Source organism: Petromyzon marinus, chromosome 38 (genome assembly GCF_048934315.1).
Source record: "Petromyzon marinus isolate PM22_M1 ecotype Great Lakes invasive population chromosome 38, UKy_Petmar_22M1.pri1.0, whole genome shotgun sequence".
Lineage (NCBI taxonomy): Eukaryota > Metazoa > Chordata > Hyperoartia > Petromyzontiformes > Petromyzontidae > Petromyzon > Petromyzon marinus.
The window spans coordinates 12,806,279-12,829,555 of NC_133704.1; the positions used below are offsets into that span (position 1 = coordinate 12,806,279).

At 47.8% G+C, this 23,277-nt stretch overlaps 2 protein-coding genes across 3 annotated transcripts in view; one reads left to right on the forward strand and one right to left on the reverse strand.

The window, feature by feature from the left end:
• RUSF1 (RUS family member 1) overlaps positions 1-23,277 on the forward strand; it is a 72,383-nt gene that overhangs the window by 27,472 nt on the left and 21,634 nt on the right. The window lies entirely within an intron of this gene.
• Positions 539-21,725, reverse strand: LOC142930388 (uncharacterized). Its single transcript, XM_076072694.1, has 13 exons — positions 21,707-21,725; positions 18,438-18,491; positions 17,380-17,436; positions 16,465-16,613; positions 14,234-14,370; positions 12,908-13,048; positions 12,408-12,543; positions 10,968-11,049; positions 6,380-6,552; positions 5,268-5,328; positions 4,586-4,703; positions 3,582-3,974; positions 539-1,854 (listed from the first exon to the last, which is right to left on the reverse strand). Exons 2-13 carry the CDS (start codon positions 18,487-18,489, stop codon positions 1,035-1,037), a joined length of 2,319 nt encoding a protein of 772 aa, XP_075928809.1. The 5' UTR covers positions 18,490-18,491; positions 21,707-21,725; the 3' UTR covers positions 539-1,034.

Below are 23,277 nucleotides of genomic sequence, written 5' to 3' on the forward strand. Positions count from 1 at the left end.
GTCGTTGTGTCTGTGTGTGTCGTTATGTCTGTGTTTGGCTGTGTCTGTGTCGTTGTCTGTCACTGTGTCTGTGTGTGTCGTTGTGTCTGTGTGTGTCGTTTTGTCTGTGTCGTGTCTGTGTGTGTCGTTGTGTATGTGTGTCTGTCGTTGTGTCTGTGTGTGTCGTTGTGTCTGTGTGTGTCTGCGTGTGTGTCTGTGTGTGTGTACTGTGTGTGTAGTGTGTACTGTGTGTGTCTGTGTGTCGTTGTGTCTGTGTGTTGTTGTGTGTGTGTCTGTGTGTGTCTGGGTATGTGTCGTTGTGTCTGTGTGTGTCTGTGTGTGTCGTGTCTGTGTATGTGTGTCAGTGTGTGTCGTGTCTGTGTGTGTGTCGTTTTGTCTGTGTCGTTGTGTCTATGTGTGTCGTTGTGTCTGTGTGTGTGTCGGTGTGTGTCTGTGTATGTGTCGTTGTGTGTGTGTCTGTCGTTGTGTCTGTGTGTGTGTCTGTGTGTAATTGCGGGGACTCATTACGCTTCTTCAAACAGCATCCGGACTCAAGTAATATGAAAAATAACAGATTTTTTTTCTTTTCTTACAAAACTAATTTTTTTCCTTACAGTATATATACATGGAGATCTACAATATATCTTATACTTAACAATGATTCCCTTTTTCATTGAACGCCCCTTATATTTTACAACATTTGAACACAGTACATGATCGCTTTCCATCTCTCTCCCCTCTTGACAACGGCTGAGATTACAAGCTAGGCTGGCTGGGAGGACACCATGCAAGGTGACAGCTCCGAATGTCAATTAGCGTTGATCTGGGCTAGTCCCATGCGTGTGGTGTGGTGGTGATGATGGGCAGCCATCCTCCCGCCACTCCTCCGCTTGGTTCTCTCCCAGTCTTCGCACGAGATGCTGGCACCGGAAGATTCCCCGAGGCCGTGGTGAATCCCCCCCAGCATTTCTTCCGTAAGACACACAGCACCTAATAGGGAGACACACTCACGAGCCATGTAAGTCCCCCCCCCCCCCCCCCCCCCAGAAATAAAACTAAACTTTGTCCCCAGGGCGGCGAATGGCCGGCCCTGTGACAGGATCATCGTCCTCTCCGCTCGTGCAACAGCAACAGTGATTCCGAACGAAAGAGAGAAATTTCCGGAAGCGCCTCCTAGTGCTTGCGAATCTTCGCCGAGTTCTCCGGGCTTCCGTCGGCCCACTGCCGACATCATCATCATCATCGGCGACGGAGGTGGTGGTGGAGGGGGCGGTGGGGGTGGTAGCAGTGACGGTGGAGATGGTGGAGATGGTGGAGATGGTGGGGACGGTGGTGGCGGTGGCGATGGTGGAGATGGTGGAGATGGTGGGGACGGTGGTGGCAGTGGCGATGGTGGAGATGGTGGGGACGGTGGTGGCAGTGACGGTGGAGATGGTGGAGATGGTGGGGACGGTGGTGGCGGTGGCGATGGTGGAGATGGTGGAGATGGTGGGGACGGTGGTGGCAGTGACGGTGGAGATGGTGGAGATGGTGGGGACGGTGGTGGCGGTGGAGATGGTGGAGATGGTGGGGACGGTGGTGGCAGTGACGGTGGAGATGGTGGAGATGGTGGGGACGGTGGTGGCGGTGGCGATGGTGGAGATGGTGGAGATGGTGGGGACGGTGGTGGCAGTGACGGTGGAGATGGTGGAGATGGTGGGGACGGTGGTGGCAGTGACGGTGGAGATGGTGGAGATGGTGGAGATGGTGGGGACGGTGGTGGCAGTGACGGTGGAGATGGTGAAGATGGTGGGGACCGTGGTGGCGGCGGCGTCTTCATCCCTCCCGTCGTCAGGACGGCGATGTTCCTTGCTGGTGCAGGGGACCGGAACCCAGCTGGTAGAGACAAAATGCCCGTAACATCGATATGCTCCTCATCCGTACTTGAGGCATTCACGGCAGCACCCACTTACTGCAGGGGGCGCGTCTCGCGAGGCGATGAGCGGGATGCGTCAAGCACCGCCCATGGTCTCCTGGCCCGTGTTAACAGCTGAGAGACGTTTCAGCCCCAAAATGTTCCACGCTCGAACAACTTTTTTCGTTAACATGAGAAGTACAAATTATCGTACAGTTTTAAAATATAGGAATAAAATGTAAAATGTAACGCCTACCGTACATGAAGAAACACAGGGCAAGATCCCCCGTATAGCATAGATCCCCCGTATATATCACCTGCGAGGGCAAGTGCTGTTAGCGAGCACTTATGAAGGCCGGCATGGCACACGAGGGGTGGGTGGCCAGCACCACGCCCGGCCGCCTTTGTCTCCCCAGTCGCAATGTTTACACATCGCACCAGGTACTCATTTGAGGCTGAGTCGACCTAGGGGAGGCCCAGGACCGGTTCAGATAATCGTCACTGGGTGTTGGTGGCCGTGAGCGGGAATGGAACTCGGGTTTCCGGGTTCGTACTGCCACGTGCTAACCGCTGCGCCACCGCTCCCCACACCTACCCATTATAGTGCTACACAACCCTGGCCCTGTCTATAACAATAAAGTAACTACGTAACTACCGTGTTTCAGATCTGCCTTATGTTCACGAACACGTTCCGAGACATGTTGCTTAGTTTCCCCAATTTAACTACTGCCGCAGACACAGATTAGTTTGTAGACGCCGGGGTATTGCAAGTCAGGGATCACATCTTTCACAGATGGGATCAGATCACGAATTTTACGCAGTGTTAAATCGAACCTGGATCTTGTGTTTGCTCATGATTTTGGAATCTTTTTGGTGACCCCTGCTATGTATGGCAAGGTGATGGTTTTGTGTCTGCGGCAGTCATTACATTTTGTGTCTGCGGCAGTAGTTACATTGGAGAAACTAAGTGACATGCCTCGGACCGTGTTCATGAGTAGGACCAATACCTCGGCCGTGGCTGATCATTGTTTTAATGCGGTGAACTCACGCGGAATTGATTTCTCTAAGACGAAGGTACTCTGCAAACCCACTGGCTATCAACAAAGATTCGTTCACGAAGCCATCCATATATACAGACACAGACACAATTTCCACCGAGAAGATGGGTACAAACTGAGCAATCATTGGAAGGACGTTATCAACCAGTTTAAGTCATAACTGGCTGTGATGTTCCCATCCTACCACCTTCCGATGTTCGTTGTTCATTAACAGGTTCACACTACCACAGCCAATTCGCGTGCCGACCTGGAGGTGGCGGTGGCTCTGCGATCTTCTATCAACATGCCAATTTTCACCTGGCAGCCCTTTGATTGGTGGAAAACCAACCACCGTCATGGTTGCTGCCCACCACTCACATTACCATTGGCTGCTGACATTTGGGCCACGCCCATTTCAAACCTTTATAAACAGTTTGCCTTTAGAATCTAACCCACTTTTCCTGATGACGACCGCTTGCGTTGCGATCGAAACGTCGCAGTTTTTTGTTATTTTTTTGTTATTTAATTTGAACCTATCTACGTGACTTTACCGAAAGACCCAAAGAATATGGATTCTCTACGCCCGTTGCCAAAAGGGGAGGCACTTTAACTCAACAACCCAGCCAGCCCCAAAATTTCACCAAATGCACCACTCGCACACGAAGACTCACTTCCCCTGACTCATGGTCCAGCTAATGCCGCCGTCCCAGCTGCTGTCTTCTCTGAGGCCCTTCTCAGTGCCCCTCTCGCCGGACGCGGAGGGGATCGCCCCGCTCGACGGTTCGCGAAGCCACTCGCAAGCCGTCAGGTACGACTCCACACTCTCGGAGGACGCCGGCGGCGACGGGGCGGAAGCCGCCGGATCGGGTGACCCGCATCCACCGGAAGAGGAGTCGTCGTCAATCTCGCTGAGCGTGCCGCAATTATTGCCGGGGGTAAAAAAGGTTCCCTCGGCCTGGCTAGACGGCGTCGGGAACGCTTCCGCATCCAGGTAGAGGGAGCTGTCCGCCATCCACTCGTGCTCGAGGGCGTCCTCAGGCGTGAACCTCCACATGGGATCCCACCTGGAGAGAGGGGAAGGGAAATAACTAAATAAAGCGGTCAAGAAGGCCCACTCCTCTTCAAACATGGAGTAGCCGCGAGCTGTACGGTCTGTCCTCCGAATAGCACCGCATGGTGCTTTCACGACACCATCGAGCGACCGGAACTACGTCGCAGCGCGAGTAGGGACAAGCGGTCGTGCGGCCGCCTCGGCGCAATGTAACGCAGGGACATTGGGATGCTGGTGGATGCTTCTGGATGCTGCCCACCATGCCCACCACGCGCCTCGGTCTTGGTTCGGCCTGCGTATGCACCTCACGCATTATCGCGGAATGCGCTTTACCCTACGTTATATATTGCTTATTATAATGCGATTTTTCCTAAACATTTTGTTCTTCAGGAACACAGCTACTATCGCGTGATAGGATAAACAGGCTGCACGCAGTTTTACCGACAACCGTATCATGTCACGTGGTTGACCGTCAGATGACGTCATCAAAAACATTTTGCCCCTGACAGGACAAGCAGCTGCCCAATCTCAACGAAATTGCATCTGTCAGGTGAGTGTCGATCGCAGATGTGAATTGAATTATCGACGAAGATAATGCGCAGTGCGCGGTGGTGTGCCACTTACGTGAGGCATCCTTTGATGAAATTGAGGAAATGGATATTTTCCGTCCCAAGCACTTCGTTGAGGGGTAAGCTTTCCGGGGTTACTTTCTTGTTCTTGACGAAGATCTCGCCCATGTGACCTGTTTTACGAAACAAACAAGGACACGGAGAATTAGTGCTGGGATGAAGACTGCAACGCAGTGCGCATTTTATGCACGACTTGAATGTCGCTTCAGTGTTGCTGAACGAATACATGATGAGGTCGTGCTCGTTGCACACAAAGCGCTTGCTGCAAATGAACCACTATACCTCGCCATCGAACAAAGACGGAGGTCACCGCATCGCACGGCGCTTTAAGATGCGCCTCTGCGGCCGTCTGGAACGCTCTTCCTTCCGATATTAGGAAGCCACTGGGAGCTGTGCACTTTTAAATCATCATCGTCGAGATTAAAAAAACTAATTTCTCTTGAAACAGCTTTTTTGTGTTTAATTTGTTGTCCTTCCCCTGCACCTTCAATGAGCACGGTTGGCTACGTCAAATCTCAGACTCAAAGATGCACTTGCACGTGGAGATTCCCCGTCGGCTCATGGCCGATAAAGGGAAAACAGATTAAAACAGAGGGCAATATCGCTGGCTGCATGGCCACACGGCTCTAGGAGAAGTGCCTGCGCAAGTAGCGACCGCCGCCCCCTCCTCCACTCACCAAAGGAAATGAGCTTCGCTTTCGAGGTTACGATGACAGTCATTGGCGGCACCCCCAGGATCTGCACGCACGCACGCACACCACAGCGGCGATGAGTTGACGTGGGCGAGATCAGTCGAGAGATTAGTCGTTGATGCACACGCGATTACGTGTGTCCGTCCGGTCGACTTACCTTCGACCACTTTCGTCGGATCTCAGAAGCTCAGCAGGTTTTGGCCTGCAAAGTGCTCGGATGAGTGACCATTGCCCACACCAGATTGTCGGGATTACGTGGTGTGCATTACAGGGCAGTGCAACAAAATCTATTGTTGTACTTCATATACTTCCATGCTCTGCTCCCCTTCACCAACCTACACCGACCATCATTGTGCAGTACAGTACTACTATTCGCTATTACTACTCAACTATTTTTTATTTTACCAGGTAATGCCCCACTTAGCTATACAGTAGCTCTTTTTCAGAAGCAACCTGGCCATCACAATGGATAGCTTCACGAAGTGGCTTGCCATCACGTGATAACTTCTTCTCGCAGCCAAATACTCTGTTTGCGCACACGGAGAGGCGCACGGAGCGACGCACATGTGACTCGCTTCGTGGTTCGTGACATAACGTGGGTCTGTTATGAAACCGCGTTTATATTGAACTAACTGCAGCTGACTTGTTATTTCATTCAGGTGACGGCCTCACTGAGTTGTGCAGCATCTTTTGCAGAAGCAACCTGGCCTATCACACTTGATAGCTCAACGGTGTGGCTTGTCGTCATGTGGAAATGTATAGCCGCAGCCAAATACTGTGAAACGCGTGGTGATGTTGTTGTTCTAAATGTGGAGGGGAAAACCCGAGGACCCGGAGGAAAATCCACGCAGTGACCACGGGGAGAGAGACAGAGAACGCGCAGACTCTAAATATACAGCAGCAGCATCAGGCGTCGAATCAAACCCACGACCTCCTGCGTACCAGGCGAGGTAGTTAACATCTCGCCACACGTAACTTGTAGAAAAAAAACCCTGTGACAAAGAGCTTCATGGCTCATCGGATTCCTCCAGTATTAAACACACATTCAGATTCTAGTCGTTGTTGTTGTTGTTGACCTAGAAAGACCTCGAGCATACCTCGATGACCCTCTCCAGATGGTGACATCCCAACTTTCTCTTGAAGAGGTGATGGCCAGTCACGAGCTCAGCAGCCACGCAGCCCAGAGACCACATGTCCACGGAGCACGTGATGGGCAGCTTGAGGTACATCTCTGGCGCTGTGTACTGCTCCGTGCCAAACGTGTTGAAGTCTACAAAAAAAGAACGACAACAACAAAAGATGTCGATATATCTTGCATTGGCATCTCTTGCCATGGGGGCGAGAGATGTTAACTATGTCGCCTGGTACACAGGGAGGCCGTGGGTTCGATACCGACCCTGATGCCCACTGTGGTCGCGTGGATTATTCTCAAGGCAGGCACGGCACACGGCGGGGTGGGTGGACAGCACCACGCCCGGCCGCCTTTGTCTCCCCAGTCGCAATGTTTACACATCGCACCAGGTACTCATTTGAGGCCGAGTCGATCTAGGTGAGGCCCAGGACTGGTTCAGATAATCGTCACCGGTGTTGGTGTGCCGTGAGTGGGAATCGAACTCGGGTCGCCGGGGCTTATAGCGCAGCGCACTAACCGCTACACTAACCGCTACACACACACAGTACACACAGAGTACACACAGTACACACACAGTACACACACGGTACACACGGTACAACAGTACACACACAGTACACACACAGAGTACACACACAGTACACACACAGAGTACACACAGTACACACAGAGTACACACAGTACACACACAGTACACACACACGGTACACACGGTACAACAGTACACACACAGTACACACACAGTACACACACAGAGTACACACAGTACACACACAGTACACACACACACAGTACACACAGTTTACCACGTAGGCTTTCGTGACCAATATCATCCATAATACAGTTTTTTTGGGGTTAGATCGCGTGAATATATAAATGTGTCGTTAAACCCGCCACCACCCGACACAGCCAACTAGTAAGGGTTGTCACGTAAACAGAACGTGGCCAATTCGTCACTAGTACAGCACTAGTGTATAATGTAGTGTATAGTAGTGTATAGTGTAGTGTATAGTGAAGTGTATAGTGGTGTAGTGTATAGTAGTATAGTGTATAGTGTAGTGTATAGTAGTGTAGTGTATAGTGTAGTGTATAGTGAAGTGTATAGTGTAGTGTATAGTAGTGTAGTGTATAGTGTAGTGTATAGTGCAGTATACTAGTACAGCACTAGTGTATAGTGTAGTGTATAGTAGTGTAGTGTATAATAGTGTAGTGTATAGTAGTGTAGTGTATAGTGTAGTGTATAGTGTAGTATACTAGTACAGCACACCGGTTGTGTTGGAGAGCCAAGCCACAACATTTACAATCTGAGTACGACGTTTCACCAGTAATTACAACTAGCTTCATCAGGCGACAGCCAGGTTTGTGGAGAAGGCCACCTGTTTAGTTCCTTATATAGAGGCGTAGATGTGGTGACCACGCTTCTGCGTGGGGGGGGGGGATTACTGAGTCAACGTACATGATGCATGTACATTATGTGAGCCCTTTGATCTTGTCCTTCCTGTCCATTGTGTGTATTAAAATAGCCGTTCAAACGGTAATCCCTATTGCAGTATGGTGCCCTTTATAGGCGTGCATTTAAATCATGTATTATTTGATGATTCTCTTCCACGCAGCACTAATTCGGTCGCTATCCGAACGATTAAAATTATTTTTTATTTATTTCAATTTCGATAGATTATCTAATTACGGAAGTCTTAGCCAGTAGTAGCTAGTTTTGCACGGAACTTCAACATTATCAAAATCAATTGAGTGTCCTTGTCGGCGCGTGTGTTGTAGCTAATTTTGCACGGAACTTCAACATTATCAAAATCAATTGAGTGTCCTTGTTGGCACGCGTGTTCTGCTACTGCTGACAGTTGTATTTGGAAGTATTTAATATTTCTCTTATGTTCTTTTAGTCTCGTGTTGATCATTCGTCCTGTTTGCCCAACAACATTTGCCACAAGTGCAGTTAATCCTGGACACCCCTTCTGTTGATAGCTTCGGTAATGTATCTTTTGTACCAGATTTTTTTGTTGTTGTATTTTATGTACCGTGCCATATCTGACTCGGATGTTTTTTTTGTTCCAAACATCTGGCTAGTTTATAAGTTACTCCCGCAATGTACGTTCTTTTGATCATTTTAATTACTTGGGCAGTTTCAATTCTCATGTTACTTGATTTGGTTTTGGCATTCAATGCCCTGTTGATTTGTGCATCATTGTAACTGTTCATTTGCAGCAATTGTTTAACATGTTGAATTTCACTTCTCAGACTGTCACCATCTGACACTTTCTTAGCTCGACGAATGAGCGTCTTGATAAGAGCAGATTTCTGTGCGGGGTGATGGTGTGACTCTGCATTCAGATAGGCATCACTATGCATTTTCTTTCGACAAACGCTGTGTGTTATTTTACTATTTCGACCCCGTCCGAGCAGAATATCCAGAAATGGTAGAGTTCTGTCAGCTTCCACTTCCATGGTGAACTGGATGGATGGGTTTTGCGATTTGAGATGATTTAGAAATGCGTTCAGTGTATCTTTGCCTTGTGGCTAGACCACCAATGTGTCATCCACATATCTCAACCAAGCAGATGGTTTTAGTGTGCTTGAAGCTGTTGCTTTTGTTTCAAAATCTCCCATGTACAAATTCGCTATCACAGGACACAAAGGAGAGCCCATTGCTGCTCCTTCCTATTGTTTATAGAAGTCACTTTGCCACAAGAAGTAAGTGTTCTTTAGACAGTGTTCAGCTCGTCTTGGGATATCTTTGGCTAAACCTTTGTTCGTTACCAGAGTGTCGAGTAATTTAATTGGCCCGTTGACCGGAATCCTCGTGAACAGAGACGTCACATCCAAACTTATGAGAATATCATTAGGGTTAAGCTTATGGACAGTACACACACACAGTACACACATACAGTAGACACACACAGTACACACATACAGTACACACACAGTACACACACACAGTACACACACACAGTACACACACACAGTACACACACAGTACACACACAGCACACACATACAGTACACACACAGTACACACACACACAGTACACACACACAGTACACACACAGTACACACACACAGTACACACAGTACACACACACAGTACACACACACAGTACACACAGTACACACATAGTACACACACAGTACACACACACAGTACACACACATAGTACACACACACGGTACACACACACAGTACACACACACAGTACACACACAGTACACACATACAGTACACACACACAGTACACACACACACAGTACACACACACGTGGTGCCACGACAGCGAAGCCGCCCCGTGGGAGCCGTGCCTGCAACGGGGGTGCTGCAGCGGAGAAGCCACCCGGCCTCCGTCACGGCGCTTCCCCCGCCACCCTCCACGTGAACACACACCTGCACTCACGTAGGGCCTCGTGGGGGGGGGGGGGTCACCTGCCCCTGAGTTTTTACCCGAGAGCCCCCCTCGTGGGGGTGCTCCACGGTTTCTCAGGGCCAGGGAATTGGCAGCCCCCCCCAGGCCGAACGACACTGCGGCGCCGTGGATTAATCTAACATTGTATGGCGATGGCGAACTCACTGAGAACCGCAATGAGGAAACACCCAAAACACACGCGGATCGGCAGGCAGGTGGGGGGTGGGGCGGTACAGGAGGTCCTGCATGCCGTGCACTTGGTTAAACAATAGAGGGCGGGCGTCGGGGAGGAGGGATGATCTGATTGGCAGAGAGCGGGAAATCCGAGGCTCCTGATTGGATGAGAGACCAGCGGATCGGCGGCGCCTGGGCTTTGAAGTAGGGGAATAAAAAGGGTCGAAAATGAGAAGCAGGCCTCTCTTTTGCCAGGGGTCTTTTGGAGTGAGGGACCGAGGAGTGATCGTCCCCTGCTACTCGAACGTCCGTGAGACGGGTGGCAGAGCAGCCAGGTCCAGCCCCCCAGCAAAAGCCACGTGCAGTCTCGCCTCTCTGCGACTACCTACACCTCGAGAGCGGATCGTAAGTACGGAGAGGGGAGGTAAGTCTAAGAGGGAATATCCGTTAAGGAGAGTGAGTAGGGAGAGACGGGACAAATTGGGTCCTAGACCGTAGAGAGATAGGTTAGATCTGCCCTGCTGGTCCACACTGACACAGGTTGGGTGGCTTCATTAATCGAGGAATAAATCGCCAGTAGACATTAAACCGTGTCGTGTTGTCTCTGTGAGTACGGAGGGGGGTGCCAGGTGTTGTGAGCCTGTTCGTTGTGGTTTCCTGCGTTTTCGCACGTGCGTATATTTTGCCCGCGCGTGCACGCTCGCTGTGCACGTTAACTTGTGAGCCCGCGCGTTGTGGTGTCCCGTGTATTCTGCCCGCGTGGGTACTCTCGCCACTGGGCAGCTCGTGGTTGGCGTGTACGAGAGGGGCACAACGGCGCATTCGCAAGGTGGTTAGTGCAGCCATTTAAATCATGCCACGAGGGGCAGCCGCGAGGGGGGGAGAGTCGGAGAACGGTGGGTCACAGGAGAACGGGGAGATGGGGGGCAGTCTCCCCAACACACACCCACTCATGTGAGCTCACTTACAATTGGGACACTCTTGAAAGCTGAGACCAAAATCTGCGAGTCTGACATCGCTGGTGTCTTGGTCCTTGATGAGGATGTTTTCCTGGAGAAGACAAAGATGTTAGATACCTCGCCTGGTACGCAGGAGGCCGTGGATTTGATCCCAACCCTGATGTCTGCTGCTGCTGTATATTTGGAGTGTACATGTTTTCCCAGTAGTTGCATGGATTTTTCCGGTTTCTCCCTCCACATTTAGAATCAACATCAGACGCTGAGAGTATTCGGCTGATATATATGTTTCCACATGATGATTAGCCACTGCGTTCAGCTATCATTTTTGATAGCCAGGTTGCTTCTAAAAAAAGCTACACAGCTCAGTGGGGCCTTAAATAAAAAGTAGTTTAGGTTATAGTTTCAAAAACACTCCTGGATTGCGACTCTCTACTTCAGTTCTAATACTAATGGGTCATCTGTTTTACGATAGGGTTCAACTATTTTTTAAATCGTGAATTTGTTTCCTCAAAAAGTGTGAACGTTGCAAGTCAAAGTTATTGCTACGCAGACCTCCTGGGGGTACCGTGAGGTGATTTATAAAGTAAAGTGATTTATGAACGTGAGGTGATTTATAAACGTGAGGTGCAATGATATCAGACGAGAGAGTCATTGGTGAACAACCGTGTTGTATAAATCTACCGATATAAAATAACGATAACATTTAAATCCATATGGTAACCTATAAGGATATAACAAATGACGTCACGCGTGCAAAGCGCGCCCGTTGATTTTTGTTTGTATTCGCTTGCAGTTACTGGCCAGTTAGCATACTTCGCAAAATGGACAATTAGTTAAAGAATTGATGTTCATTATTCATACATTTATTTATCAGGACCATGTTGGGTCAGGCAAGGGGGGTACTCGGTTGAAACAAAATTCAGGGAGCTGGTGGGAACGTTGGGTTGCTCGGTCAATGGCCAGGGTCAACGGCGGCACCACGTGGTGTATTCCGCAAATATGCCCGACTGTGAGGGCGGGCACAAGCCGGCGTGAGTAGGTTAAACGTTGAGTTTTATAAGGGCACCACGAGGTGACAAGCCCCACCCAGCCCCACCCCTCCCACCCCCCACCCAGCCCCACCCTCCCCACCCAGCCCCTCCCCACCTTCCCCTCCCCACCCAGCCCCTCCCCACCCTCCCCTCTCCACCCAGCCCCACCCCTCCCATTTTATCCGGGTGTCCGGATACACGTGAACAGACATCCACAGACATACACAATTAATCCCCTGCCTCCTGTGAATTAATCCCGGTTGGGCTTCCAGTCCACTACGTCTCCTACTACCAGTATAACCACTGGCTTAGAGCATTGCCACTGAGATGCACGAAGCGCTGTGGGTGGGGCGCTGTGGGTGGGTGGGGCACTCTGGGTGGGATGTCAATGACGCTGCAGGCCGTTGTATTCACTCACCGGCTTCAGGTCTCCGTGAATGATTTTTTTATTCTTGAGTTTCTGCAGGGCCTTCAGAATGGACCTCACGTACACCTTGGCCTCGGGCAGGGTAAAGGCCGTGGGAGCCAAATTGAGTTGCTGTCTGAGGTCTCCCCTGCGAGACAGAGCGGCACGCATGGTTACGCTCCCTTCTTCTTCTTCGTGACCAATGCGCATGCGGCGCGTATTGGAGACGAGGCTCCTCGCAAGAGCCGGATGTCGACTCTACCGTAGCCGGTCGCTCACAAACATTCCCCACGCCGGTGATGTAGGGCCCCGTGGGGGACAGTGTCCTCGTGCACGGCTGACAAGTGCTCCCGTTTCCCATCGCTGTTTATAATCATGAAGCAGATGCATTGTGTTATGTGTATGTATGTTGCGGGGAGGAGGCTCGTGATGGACGCTGCTACTGGGCAGTTGGAGGCAGTCGCCCTCCAGCAACAAGGGAGGGCGGAGGAGCGACACCCACAACAACTCACGTCAAAAGCTCAAGGACCAGACTGAAATGGCCCCTGAAGGTGAAGGTGTTGAGGAGTTTGATGACGTAGTTGTTGTTTTTCTCTTTCGACTGCAACGCTTTAAGCATCTGCACCTCCCTTTTGGAATAGTATGGCTTGGTGCTGCGGAGAGAAAAGTGGTGAACGAGTCTCACCCCGCTCTTAGTACTGCACGTTGAGAAACAAGGTGGCCGCATCAACACATTTCTTTAATAATAGAGGTGTTTTTCTGGTTCGATCGCGTAAATATATAAATGTTGTGTCATTAAAACCCGCCACCACCCGACACAGCCAACTAGTAAGGGTTGTCACGTAAACAGAACGTGGCCAATTCGTCACTAGTACAGCACTCGTGTATAATGTAGTGTATAGTAGTGTGTAGTGTATAGTGAAGTGTATAGTAGTGTTTAGTCGTGTGTATAGTGTAGTGTATAGTGGTGTAGTGTATAGTAGTATAGTAGTGTAGTGTATAGTAGTGTAGTGTATAGTAGTGTAGTGTATAGTGTAGTGTATAGTGTAGTGTACTAGTACAGCACACCGGTGTGTTGGAGAGCCAAGCCACAACATTTACAATCTGAGTACGATGTTTCGCCAGTATATACAACTAGCTTCATCAGGCGACAGCCAGGTTTGTGGAGAAGGCCACCTGTTTAGTTCCTTATATAGAGGCATAGATGTGGTGACCACGCTTCTGCGCTCTTGCACCACGTGGGGGGGGGGGGGATTACAGAGTCAACGTACATGATGCATGTACATTATGTGAACCCTTTGATCTTGTCCTTCCTGTCCATTGTGTGTATTAAAATAGCCGTACCAACGGTAATCCCTATTGAAGTATGGTGCCCTTTATAGGCATGCATTTAAATCATGTATTATTTGATGATTCCCCCACGCACCTCCGATTAACACGGTTGGCTACGTACGGCACGAAAGAAGTTCAACATATATACATCCCCATCGCAGGAAGGTGGAATGCCTTAACAGTGCAACCCAGCAATTTGGGTAAGCACTCCTCCCCATAACTGCACCTGAGCTAGCGATGGAAATTTCTAAATATTACAGGGACCACTCATATAAAAGGAATTTCACTTCGAACATTTTCTTTCCTGATGATGATTTTCTTCCTGATGATGGAAAATCGCCTGATGATGCTGGTTGTAATCACCAGCGAAAACGTCATATTCAACTGTAAATGCTGTGGGTTTACTCTTCATCGCACCGGCGTGCTGAAGTAATCGCTAATCGGCACATTTATATTCACGCAATCTCTTCAAACTCTTCTCTTCACAATTCCAGATATAAACTCACTATGATTCGTGCTGCAGCATTTTCACAGCTACTTCCCGCTTATGTTTGTGATCCAGGCATCGGATCACCCGGCCATATGCTCCCGCTCCGAGCACACTCAGGAACTGGTACCTATATGCCAGATGCTCATCCTGGACCTGGAAAACATTACAAAAGAATTCGATTTACACTCAGATAAAACAACATTTTCAAACCAAACTGTTATTTTTATTTTGCCAGGTAAGACCCGCTGAGCTATATAGCTCTTTTTCAGAAGCGACCTGGCTATCACAAATGATATCGCTCAACGAAGTGACTTATCACGTGGAAATTTATAGCAGCCAAATACTCTAAATGCGTGACGTTGATTCTAAGTGTTGAGGGAAAACCCAGAGGACCCAGAGCAAAATCCAATGGACCAAGGGGAGAACATGCAAACTCCAAATATACAGCAGGCTATTGAACCCACGACATCCTGTATACCAGGCGAGGTAGTTAACATCTCGGCACCATTCAGTCAGTGCTCAATCACAACTTAGCACTCATTTAACCAGTGCTCAATCGGTACAGTGCTCGCATTCATATTTTTCAGAGAAAATTATTAAAAAGTATTAGAATCATGATTTTTGTCTGTCCGTATACCGATCTGTCTATGAGCACCAGTGGCTGTGATTCGTGAACACATTTTACGGGACGCAGACCAAAAGATTTGTCAGCCTCCAGAGAAGATCCCGAGTGTTGGGTGGCAAAGTCTACAATCCTGACGTGAACATTGCCACCATGTGGGCTACGTGAAATAGGGAATGTAAGTTAACTGGCACTGCTACAAGAGGCATTACTCTGACATGCGGCACAGGGCCTCAAATCGTTGCTTTTTTTACTCGAACATCTAAAAGCCCCAATTTTTTTTTTTATTCTGTAAGGTTGAGGTAAAAAAAAAATTACCTGATGAAAAAAAATAGGCAACAGTACAGGAAGTGTGAAGATGTTTAAACACCAAATAGACACCCACTGTAAGGCATCAGGTATGCGTTAACCACACACCATCGTGGTAAGAGACCCAAGCAAGCTCGTTCTGATAATATCTGGGTGTCTACTTGGGTGTCTGAACACCTCCTGCGTTGTTGTTGCCAGGAAAAGGTGGAGCGTCTTCTTTTCTCTTCATCATGTTGATACTGGCAACAACATTTCCCGTAATACAATTTCTCTATACACTTGCAGTAGCAATCCAGTACGTCACTCAGACAAAGTGTAAGTAAGCGTGCAGTGTTTTTGGGGTGTTATTCATAATGAAGGTTTTTTTTTGTTAGATCGCGTAAATATAAATGTGTTGTTAACCCACCACCACCTGACAGCCAATTAGTAAGAGGTTTTGTCACGGGAATAAAACGTGCCAATTAGTAACTGCTTCAGCCCACTAGTGTGTTGGAGAGTAAACCCACAAAGTACTCAAATGGTAAATGTTGTGGATTTACTCGTCAACACACTGGTGTGCTGAAGCAGTCACTAATTGGCACGTTTTATTTACGTGACAAACCCCGATACTAATTGGCTGTGTCGGGTGGCGGTGGGTTAACAACACATTTATATTTATGTGTTCTGACCCAAAACATTTTTTCATTTTGGATATTGGTCACGAAATCCTATGTTTCGATTTAAAGCTTTCGTGACTGCAGGGATTCATCTTCTTGGTTCTTTCGGTAAAGTCACCACGTAGAATGGAAATAACAAAATAAAACATAATAAAATAAAATTCTCACGACGTTTCTGCCACAACACAAGTAGCCTTCTTCAGGTGAAGGAACAGAATTGTCGGGACGACAGCGCTTCAATGAACACTGCTAAGCTTGGCAGCGTCTTTTAAGCTGTGTTGGATTAGCAGTGTGTTGCTAATCCAACACATTAACACAGCTACTTCAACGCTAAATTCTTCTGTTGATATGTAAACTCCTTTGTCAAGGCGCTTTGCTCCTCCCACCCAGCTTAAAAGACGCTGCCAAGCTTAGCAGTGTTCATTGAAGCGCTGTCGTCCCGACAGTTCTGTTCCTTCACCTGAAGAAGGCTACTTGTGTTGTGGCCGAAACGTCGTGAGAATTTTATCATGTTTTATTTTTATTATTTTATTTCCATTCTACGTGACTTTACCGAAAGAACCAAGAAGAGAAATCCTATGTGTTAAACCAGGGGTGTTATGTTTACAGTGAGATGTGAATTGGTTGGAAACCACATGAACCTTGGTTGAGGGTACGTACCAAATTGTAGTCGTGACTTGTGAAATCATAGACATCGTTGAAAGAACTCTGTGATGGCTGACGGATCTTGAAATAATAGATGCGCTTGTAGCGTGTGAGTTCATCATGCTCAAACGGTGTCATTCTACTTCCGAATTTCCAGAGGATATCTGCATGCACACACACACAAAACAAAGACAAACATCCCCCGTATATCCTTTAATGGACTGTTGGAACAAGTGCTGTGAGCGAGTAGCACCTATGAACGTCGGCGCTGTGGCACACAAGGGAGGTGGGTGGCCAACACCACGCCCGGTCGCCTTTGGCTCCCCAGTGGCGACGTTCACACATCACACCTGTTAGTCATTTGAGACCGAGTCTACCTAGGGGAGGCCCAAGACCGTTTCAGATAATCGTCACTGGTGTTGGCGGGCGTGAGCGGGAATCGAACTCGGGTAACCGGGTTTGTAGCGCGGTGAACTAACTGCTACACTAGCGCTGTCCATACACGCACACATACACGTACGTACCAAGAACGTGTATGTGCATTGAAAGCAGAGTAAGCATCAACAAGGAGAGCATCACTTACAAGAGCTCAGTCTAACCTCTTACGTGTCTTCTATTGAGTGGTATAGCATCGTTGAGGGATGAGACTTAATCATGGAATGGAAGCCAAAGGAGGAACACGCCCAAGAAGAAATTACGCAATCGGAGAAATGAAATGAGAACGTGTGCAGGTTCTAGGACTGTTGTATGGCGGGATCATGCGATTATGGAGATGTTCTAATCAGAGGTGCGGGGAAGGACAAAAAACTAACACAAAAATCAGTTTTAAAGAAATTAGTTTGTCAATCTAGATGATTTAAAAGTGCATAGCTCCAGAGACGTAGCAGTGGATCGGGCGCTACGATTATACTGTAGTGAATGGAGTAGTACCGGTAGGCGTGTAGTGCATCCCTGCCTCTGCAATGACGACAGGTTCATCCATTGCTGCTAGTCACGCGCGGACACACAAACGCACAGATATATCAGTAACGCCTTCATCACGTACAACGCGACGCACACATGATTGCCCCATGACGAAAATTTAGCAGCATTCTCTTGAAAAATAGCCATGAGACACACGGTGGGGCCCTCCTGGGTAAACAAATGCAACAAAACGACACAGACAAGTGGATAATTTAATCCATGATAGAGGTTTTTTTTGGGTTAGATCGCGTAAATATATAAATGTGTCCTTAAAACCCGCCACCACCCGACACAGCCAACTAGTAGGGCTGTCACGTAAACAGAACGTGCAAATTTGTCACGAGTACAGCACGCCGGTGTGTTGGAGAGCCAAGCCACAACATTTACAATCTGAGTACGACGTAAAATAACGACAAATTTATATATCTACGCGATCTAACCCAAAAAAACCTCTTATGGATGATATTGGTTGCGAAAGCCCACGTGTTAAACGGATCATTTAATATAAATCAGTTTTAGCTAAGGGATATGTGATCACTTAAGGTGTTTATGTGGCATCGATTATCCTGGACCTCAATAGAGATTGTACCCATGTCTGTACTGTGCAGAGGGCTTGTGAAATAAAACGTCAGTGTTTTTGATGTAATTACGCAAACGGAGAAATGAAATGAGAACGTGTGCAGGTTCTAGGACTGTTGTATGGCGGGATCATGCCATTATGGAGATGTTCTAATCAGATGTGCGGGGAAAGACACAAAACTAACACAAAAATCAGTTTTAAAGAAATTAGTTTGTCAATCTAGATGATTTAAAAGTGCATAGCTCCAGTGGCTTCCTAATATCGGAAGGAAGAGCGTTCCAGACGGCCGCAAAAGCATATCTGAAAGTGCGCGATGCGGTGACCACTGTCTTTGATCGTAGCTGTTGATAATGCAGTGAACTCGAGTTGTGCGTGTGTGCGCTAGATGCAGAGACGTAGCAGTGGATCGGGCGCTACGATTATACTGTAGTGAATGGAGTAGTACCGGCAGGCGTGAAGTGCATCCCTGCCTCTGCGATGACGACAGGTTCATCCATTGCTGCTAGTCACGCGCGGACACACAAACGCACAGATATATCAGTAACGCCTTCATCACGTACAACGCGACGCACACATTCATGCGTCGTGGGCCAGTGGATTGCTGCCAAGGCAACCTGACGGCGTGGCCGCACGTTCGCCGATCGTTGCAAGAAGAGGTTCGCGGTTAGACTCCAGCGGCCGCCCTGGATAATGCTGCAGTGTGTATCTATGATGCGAACGCGACGTGGACGCACGTGCCGTTTTCTTCGCGGCAAACGTTCAAGGTCCCGTGACACAAATAAGTGCAAGAGTAGCCGATTATGTGCCGGTGTCTTGATCCAAATTGAGTAAATTACTCAATTGAAAAGTAGAAAGCAATCATTGCCCCCGACTGATAAATAAATAAGAAAAAAGGTTTTACCATTTCTGGGAATAACACAAGGTGTTAAAATGTTCACTCACCAAATAGACCCCTATTGCAAGGCATCGAACCTGCATTAACCACACATACTTGTGGTAAAACATGCAAAGAAACACGCTTTGATAATAACGTAAGCATTGTGCTAGAAACTGACTGGCCCTCACCAGAGAGAGCTTCCTTTGTGGCCTTGTCTCACCAGTGATATAGAGCAGAGAACAACGCCAAAAGGCAAACGTCGCCCCTACGACGTCATCACCCCTACGACATCATTACCCCTACGACATCATCGCCCCTACGACATCATCACCCCTTTGTCATCATCGCCCCTACGACATCATCGCCCCTACGACATCATCACCCCTACGACATCATTACCCCTTTGTCATCATCACCCCTACGACATCATCACCCCTTTGTCATCATCGCCCCTACGACATCATCACTCATATGACATCGCCCCTTTGACATCATCGCCCCTATGACATCATCACTCCTATGACATCGCCCCTTTGTCATCATCGCCCCTACGACATCATAACCCCTACAACATCATCGCCCCTATGACATCATCGCCCTATGCCATGATTGCCCCATGACGAAAATTTGGCAGCATTCTCTTGAAAAACAGCCATGAGACACACGGTGGGGCCCTCCTGGGTAAACAAATGCAACAAGTAGACAAGTGGATAATTTAATCCATGATCGAGGTTTTTTTGGGTTAGATCGCGTAAATATATAAATGTGTCGTTAAAACCCACCACCACCCGACACAGCCAATTAGTAAGGGTTGTCACGTAAACAGAACGTGGCAAATTCGTCACTAGTACAGCACACCGGTGTGTTGGAGAGCCAAGCCACAACATTTACAATCTGAGTACGACGTAAAATAACGACAAATTTATATATCTACGCGATCTAACCCAAAAAAACCTCTTATGGATATTGGTCGCGAAAGCCCACGTGTTAAACGGATCATTTAATATAAATCAGTTTTAGCTAAGGGATATGTGATCACTTAAGGTGTTTATGTGGCATCGATTACCCTGGACCTCAATAGAGATTGTACCCATGTCTGTACTGTGCAGAGGGCTTGTGAAATAAAACGTCAGTGTTTTTGATGTAAGGGGAACTGATATCTGTGCGTATACTTTCACATGAGCCGTTGTCCATGCTGTCAATTGAGCTTGTGTCACTGTTTTGTGATGAGTTTGTAGCATTGGACTGTCAGGCGAGCATGTATTAGGTATTAACATCACCTCAGCCCATCATCTCTCAGGGTTGATGAAATAAGCACCAAATAAATACCAAATAAAATTAGTGGAAATGCCCGAAGTCCCTTGGCAGGTTGTCTCCGCACAGGATGACCTCAATGATGCACTTTGAACTCATCTAGATTGAAAGCAAATTTCTTTAGAACTGCTTGTTGGGGGCCATCCATTTAGTACGTACGCATGGAGGGGGGAGGGGGCGGTTAACCCAAATGCGTATGCTTGTGTATGGGGGGTCGACTGACAATGTACGTACGCATAGGAAACGGGGGGGGGGGTGAAGCCTCGATAATAATTTGTCTATATTGGCCTTCAAAATAGTTAGATAGTCCTTGATCGTTTCTGTGTGGATTCAATATCAGCCGTTCTATAGGATTCGGGGGGGGGGGGGAGGGGTGCTTCAAGCGTATGTACGCAGGTGGGGCGGGGGGGGGTGTAAAAAGTATGCGTGCGTACAGGGTGGGGGGAGGGGTCAAGTTTTGACAGACTTTTGCGTGCCTACTAAATGGATGGCCCCTTGTTGTGTTTAGTTTTTTGTCCCTCACCCCGCACCTCCCATTCGCACGTTTGGCTACGTACGGTGCCAAAGAGGTTCAACATACATAGACATTGCAGTTACGGGAAACAAAAAACACACACGGTCCTAATTTTGTCAACACCAAAGGAATGGTGAGCTGAGTAAATCTACAACTGGGATTTGGGTTTGCGTCCGTTAGAGCATAAGGACATCACTCAGCGTCACACGGCCAAACGCACGCATCTACGCATGTACACCATAACGTAGATGTGAAACCCCCCACCAATGATCCTATTCAGACTGTCCACTTTGAAATCACATTCATGGCTAAGTAGACCCTGTGGTTTGTCATGACTTACTTATGCGATCTAACCCAAAAACCTTTATTATGAATGTCAGCTCTTTGGTGACTGCATGCCTACAAGTAGGAAACTTTCGATTTAAAGCTTTCGCGACTGCAGGGATTCATCTTCTTGGTTCTTTCGGTAAAGTCACGTAGAAGGTAAATAATAAAGTAAAACAATAAACATAATAAAATAAAATATTGTGAGAATTTTATTTAATTGGTTTATTTTTATTATTTAATTATATTATTTCCCTTCTACGTGACTTTACCGAAATAACCAAGAAGTAGGACACTTCATCATTAGACCTTTGCCAGTACCAAAATGTAATAATAGGGTTTTTCCCCTTTTTTCTGGCAACAAAACTGAAACATTTTAACAAGGATTCATGTCTGCATTAACCACAATACCTGAAGTCAAAATGCAAACAAAAAACATACTTTCATAATATATGATGCATTGCCCTTGAAACTGATTGGTCCACACCAAGGGACGGCTTTCTTTTGAGCCTCGACCCAATTGGTGCTCGACCACATGACGCCAAAAGGTGTACGCCTTTTATTGAACATTTGTAAAATGTTCCCGAATTATTTAAGAAATGTGAAAGACAAATAATCCCACTTTCGTGACGAGATATCACACAAATTAAAGAGACATCACCTAAGGAGCAGGAGCTCCACCTACCGTGCGACTGCTCTCGACGAATTCAATCCCAGAATGCAACGCGGGAAGCCTGTGCGCTCGATGACGTCAGAGGGGGACTACGTGGGCCGCGGGTTCTGATGTGAAATGTTCGCCGCATAGCTTTCAGCCGCTTGAGCACCAGGTGCACCACACACGCCGTCGATGTCGTGGTACACAGAGGCAAAGATCTCCGTGACACACGGTTGGGTCAAGTGGCGTTAGCGAGTAGCAGCGCCTATGAAGGTCGCTACAGGAGGGGGTGGGTGGCCAGCAACACGTCCGGCCGCCTTTGTCTCCCTAGTGGGGATGTTTACACACTCATGGCACACACACACACACACACGTGTCACGACTCATGACACACACACACACGTGTCATGACACACACACACGTGTCATGACATTCAAAGGTGTGTGTGTGATGAGGAAAGTTTTTGTGTGATGTTGCGTGGAGACGCTGCTGCCGAGTGGTGGCGCTATCGGCAGTCTGTACAGTGCACACGCTACGAACCCGGCCACCCGCGAGTTCGATTCCCGCTCACGGCCACCAACACCACCAGTGACGATTATCTGAACCCGGTGCTGGGCCTCCGCTAGATTAACTCGGCCTCAAATGAGTAGCTGGTGTAGCGGTGTGTAGTAAACATCGCCACTGGGGAGACAAAGGCGGCCGGGCGTGGTGCTGGCCACCCACCTCTCCTGTAGCGACCTTCATAGGCGCTGCTGTTACTCGCTAACGCCACTTGCCCCTACAGCCTGTAAAGGCTACACGGGGGATCTTTGTACTCGATGTCTACTGTAATGTAGACCGACGCCACTGCTTCTCTACAATAAAGTTTTAAAAAATCACAACAACCGACTGGTGAGTACAGCGCCTCTGTACACGAGTATATTATATCTTCTATAGGCGTAAGTTTATATTTTATTCTTGAAAAGTCGTATGTACAGTGGTTGAAAACGTAGACAAACCACAATTACAGCTCGCAGATAACTCGCAAATTCTATTAACCAACAGCCTCCAATCCCGCTTCCCACATGTTACGAATTAATGAGCATCAATACTTTTAACCGATTGTCCACGTCTGTGCGGTGATATCCTAACTGGCTAGCCACTGTAAAGCGACGAGAAGTTTAAAAATAATCAACGGACGCGCTGTGCACGCGTGAGGTAAATGTGTTTACCATTGGGAACCAACATTACTCTGGATTACCAGATGGATGTAAATGTTATTCCTAGTTATTTTATATCGGCAGATTCATACCACACGATTGTTCACCAATGACTTTCACATCTGATATAATTTCGCACGTTTATAAATCACCTCACGTTTATAAATCACCTCACGTTTATAAATAATCTCACGTTTATAAATCACCTCACGTTTATAAATCATGTCAAGTTTATAAATCACCTCACGTTTATAAATCACCTCACGTTTATAAATTATCAAGTTTATAAATCATCTCAAGTTTATAAATCACCTCAAGTTTATAAATCACCTCACGTTTATAAATCACCTCACGTTTATAAATTATCAAGTTTATAAATCACCTCACGTTTATAAATTATC

Coding starts and splice junctions, on each gene's coding strand:
- LOC142930388 (XM_076072694.1), bottom strand. CDS start 18,489: ATGGATGAACCTGTCGTCATCGCAGAGGCAGGGATGCACTTCACGCCT. Junction 11,050..12,407: donor TTCACGGAGACCTGAAGCCG/GTGAGTGAATAC, acceptor TGTCTTCTCCAG/GAAAACATCCTCATCAAGGA. Junction 3,975..4,585: donor TTCATCAAAGGATGCCTCAC/GTAAGTGGCACA, acceptor CCCTCTCTCCAG/GTGGGATCCCATGTGGAGGT.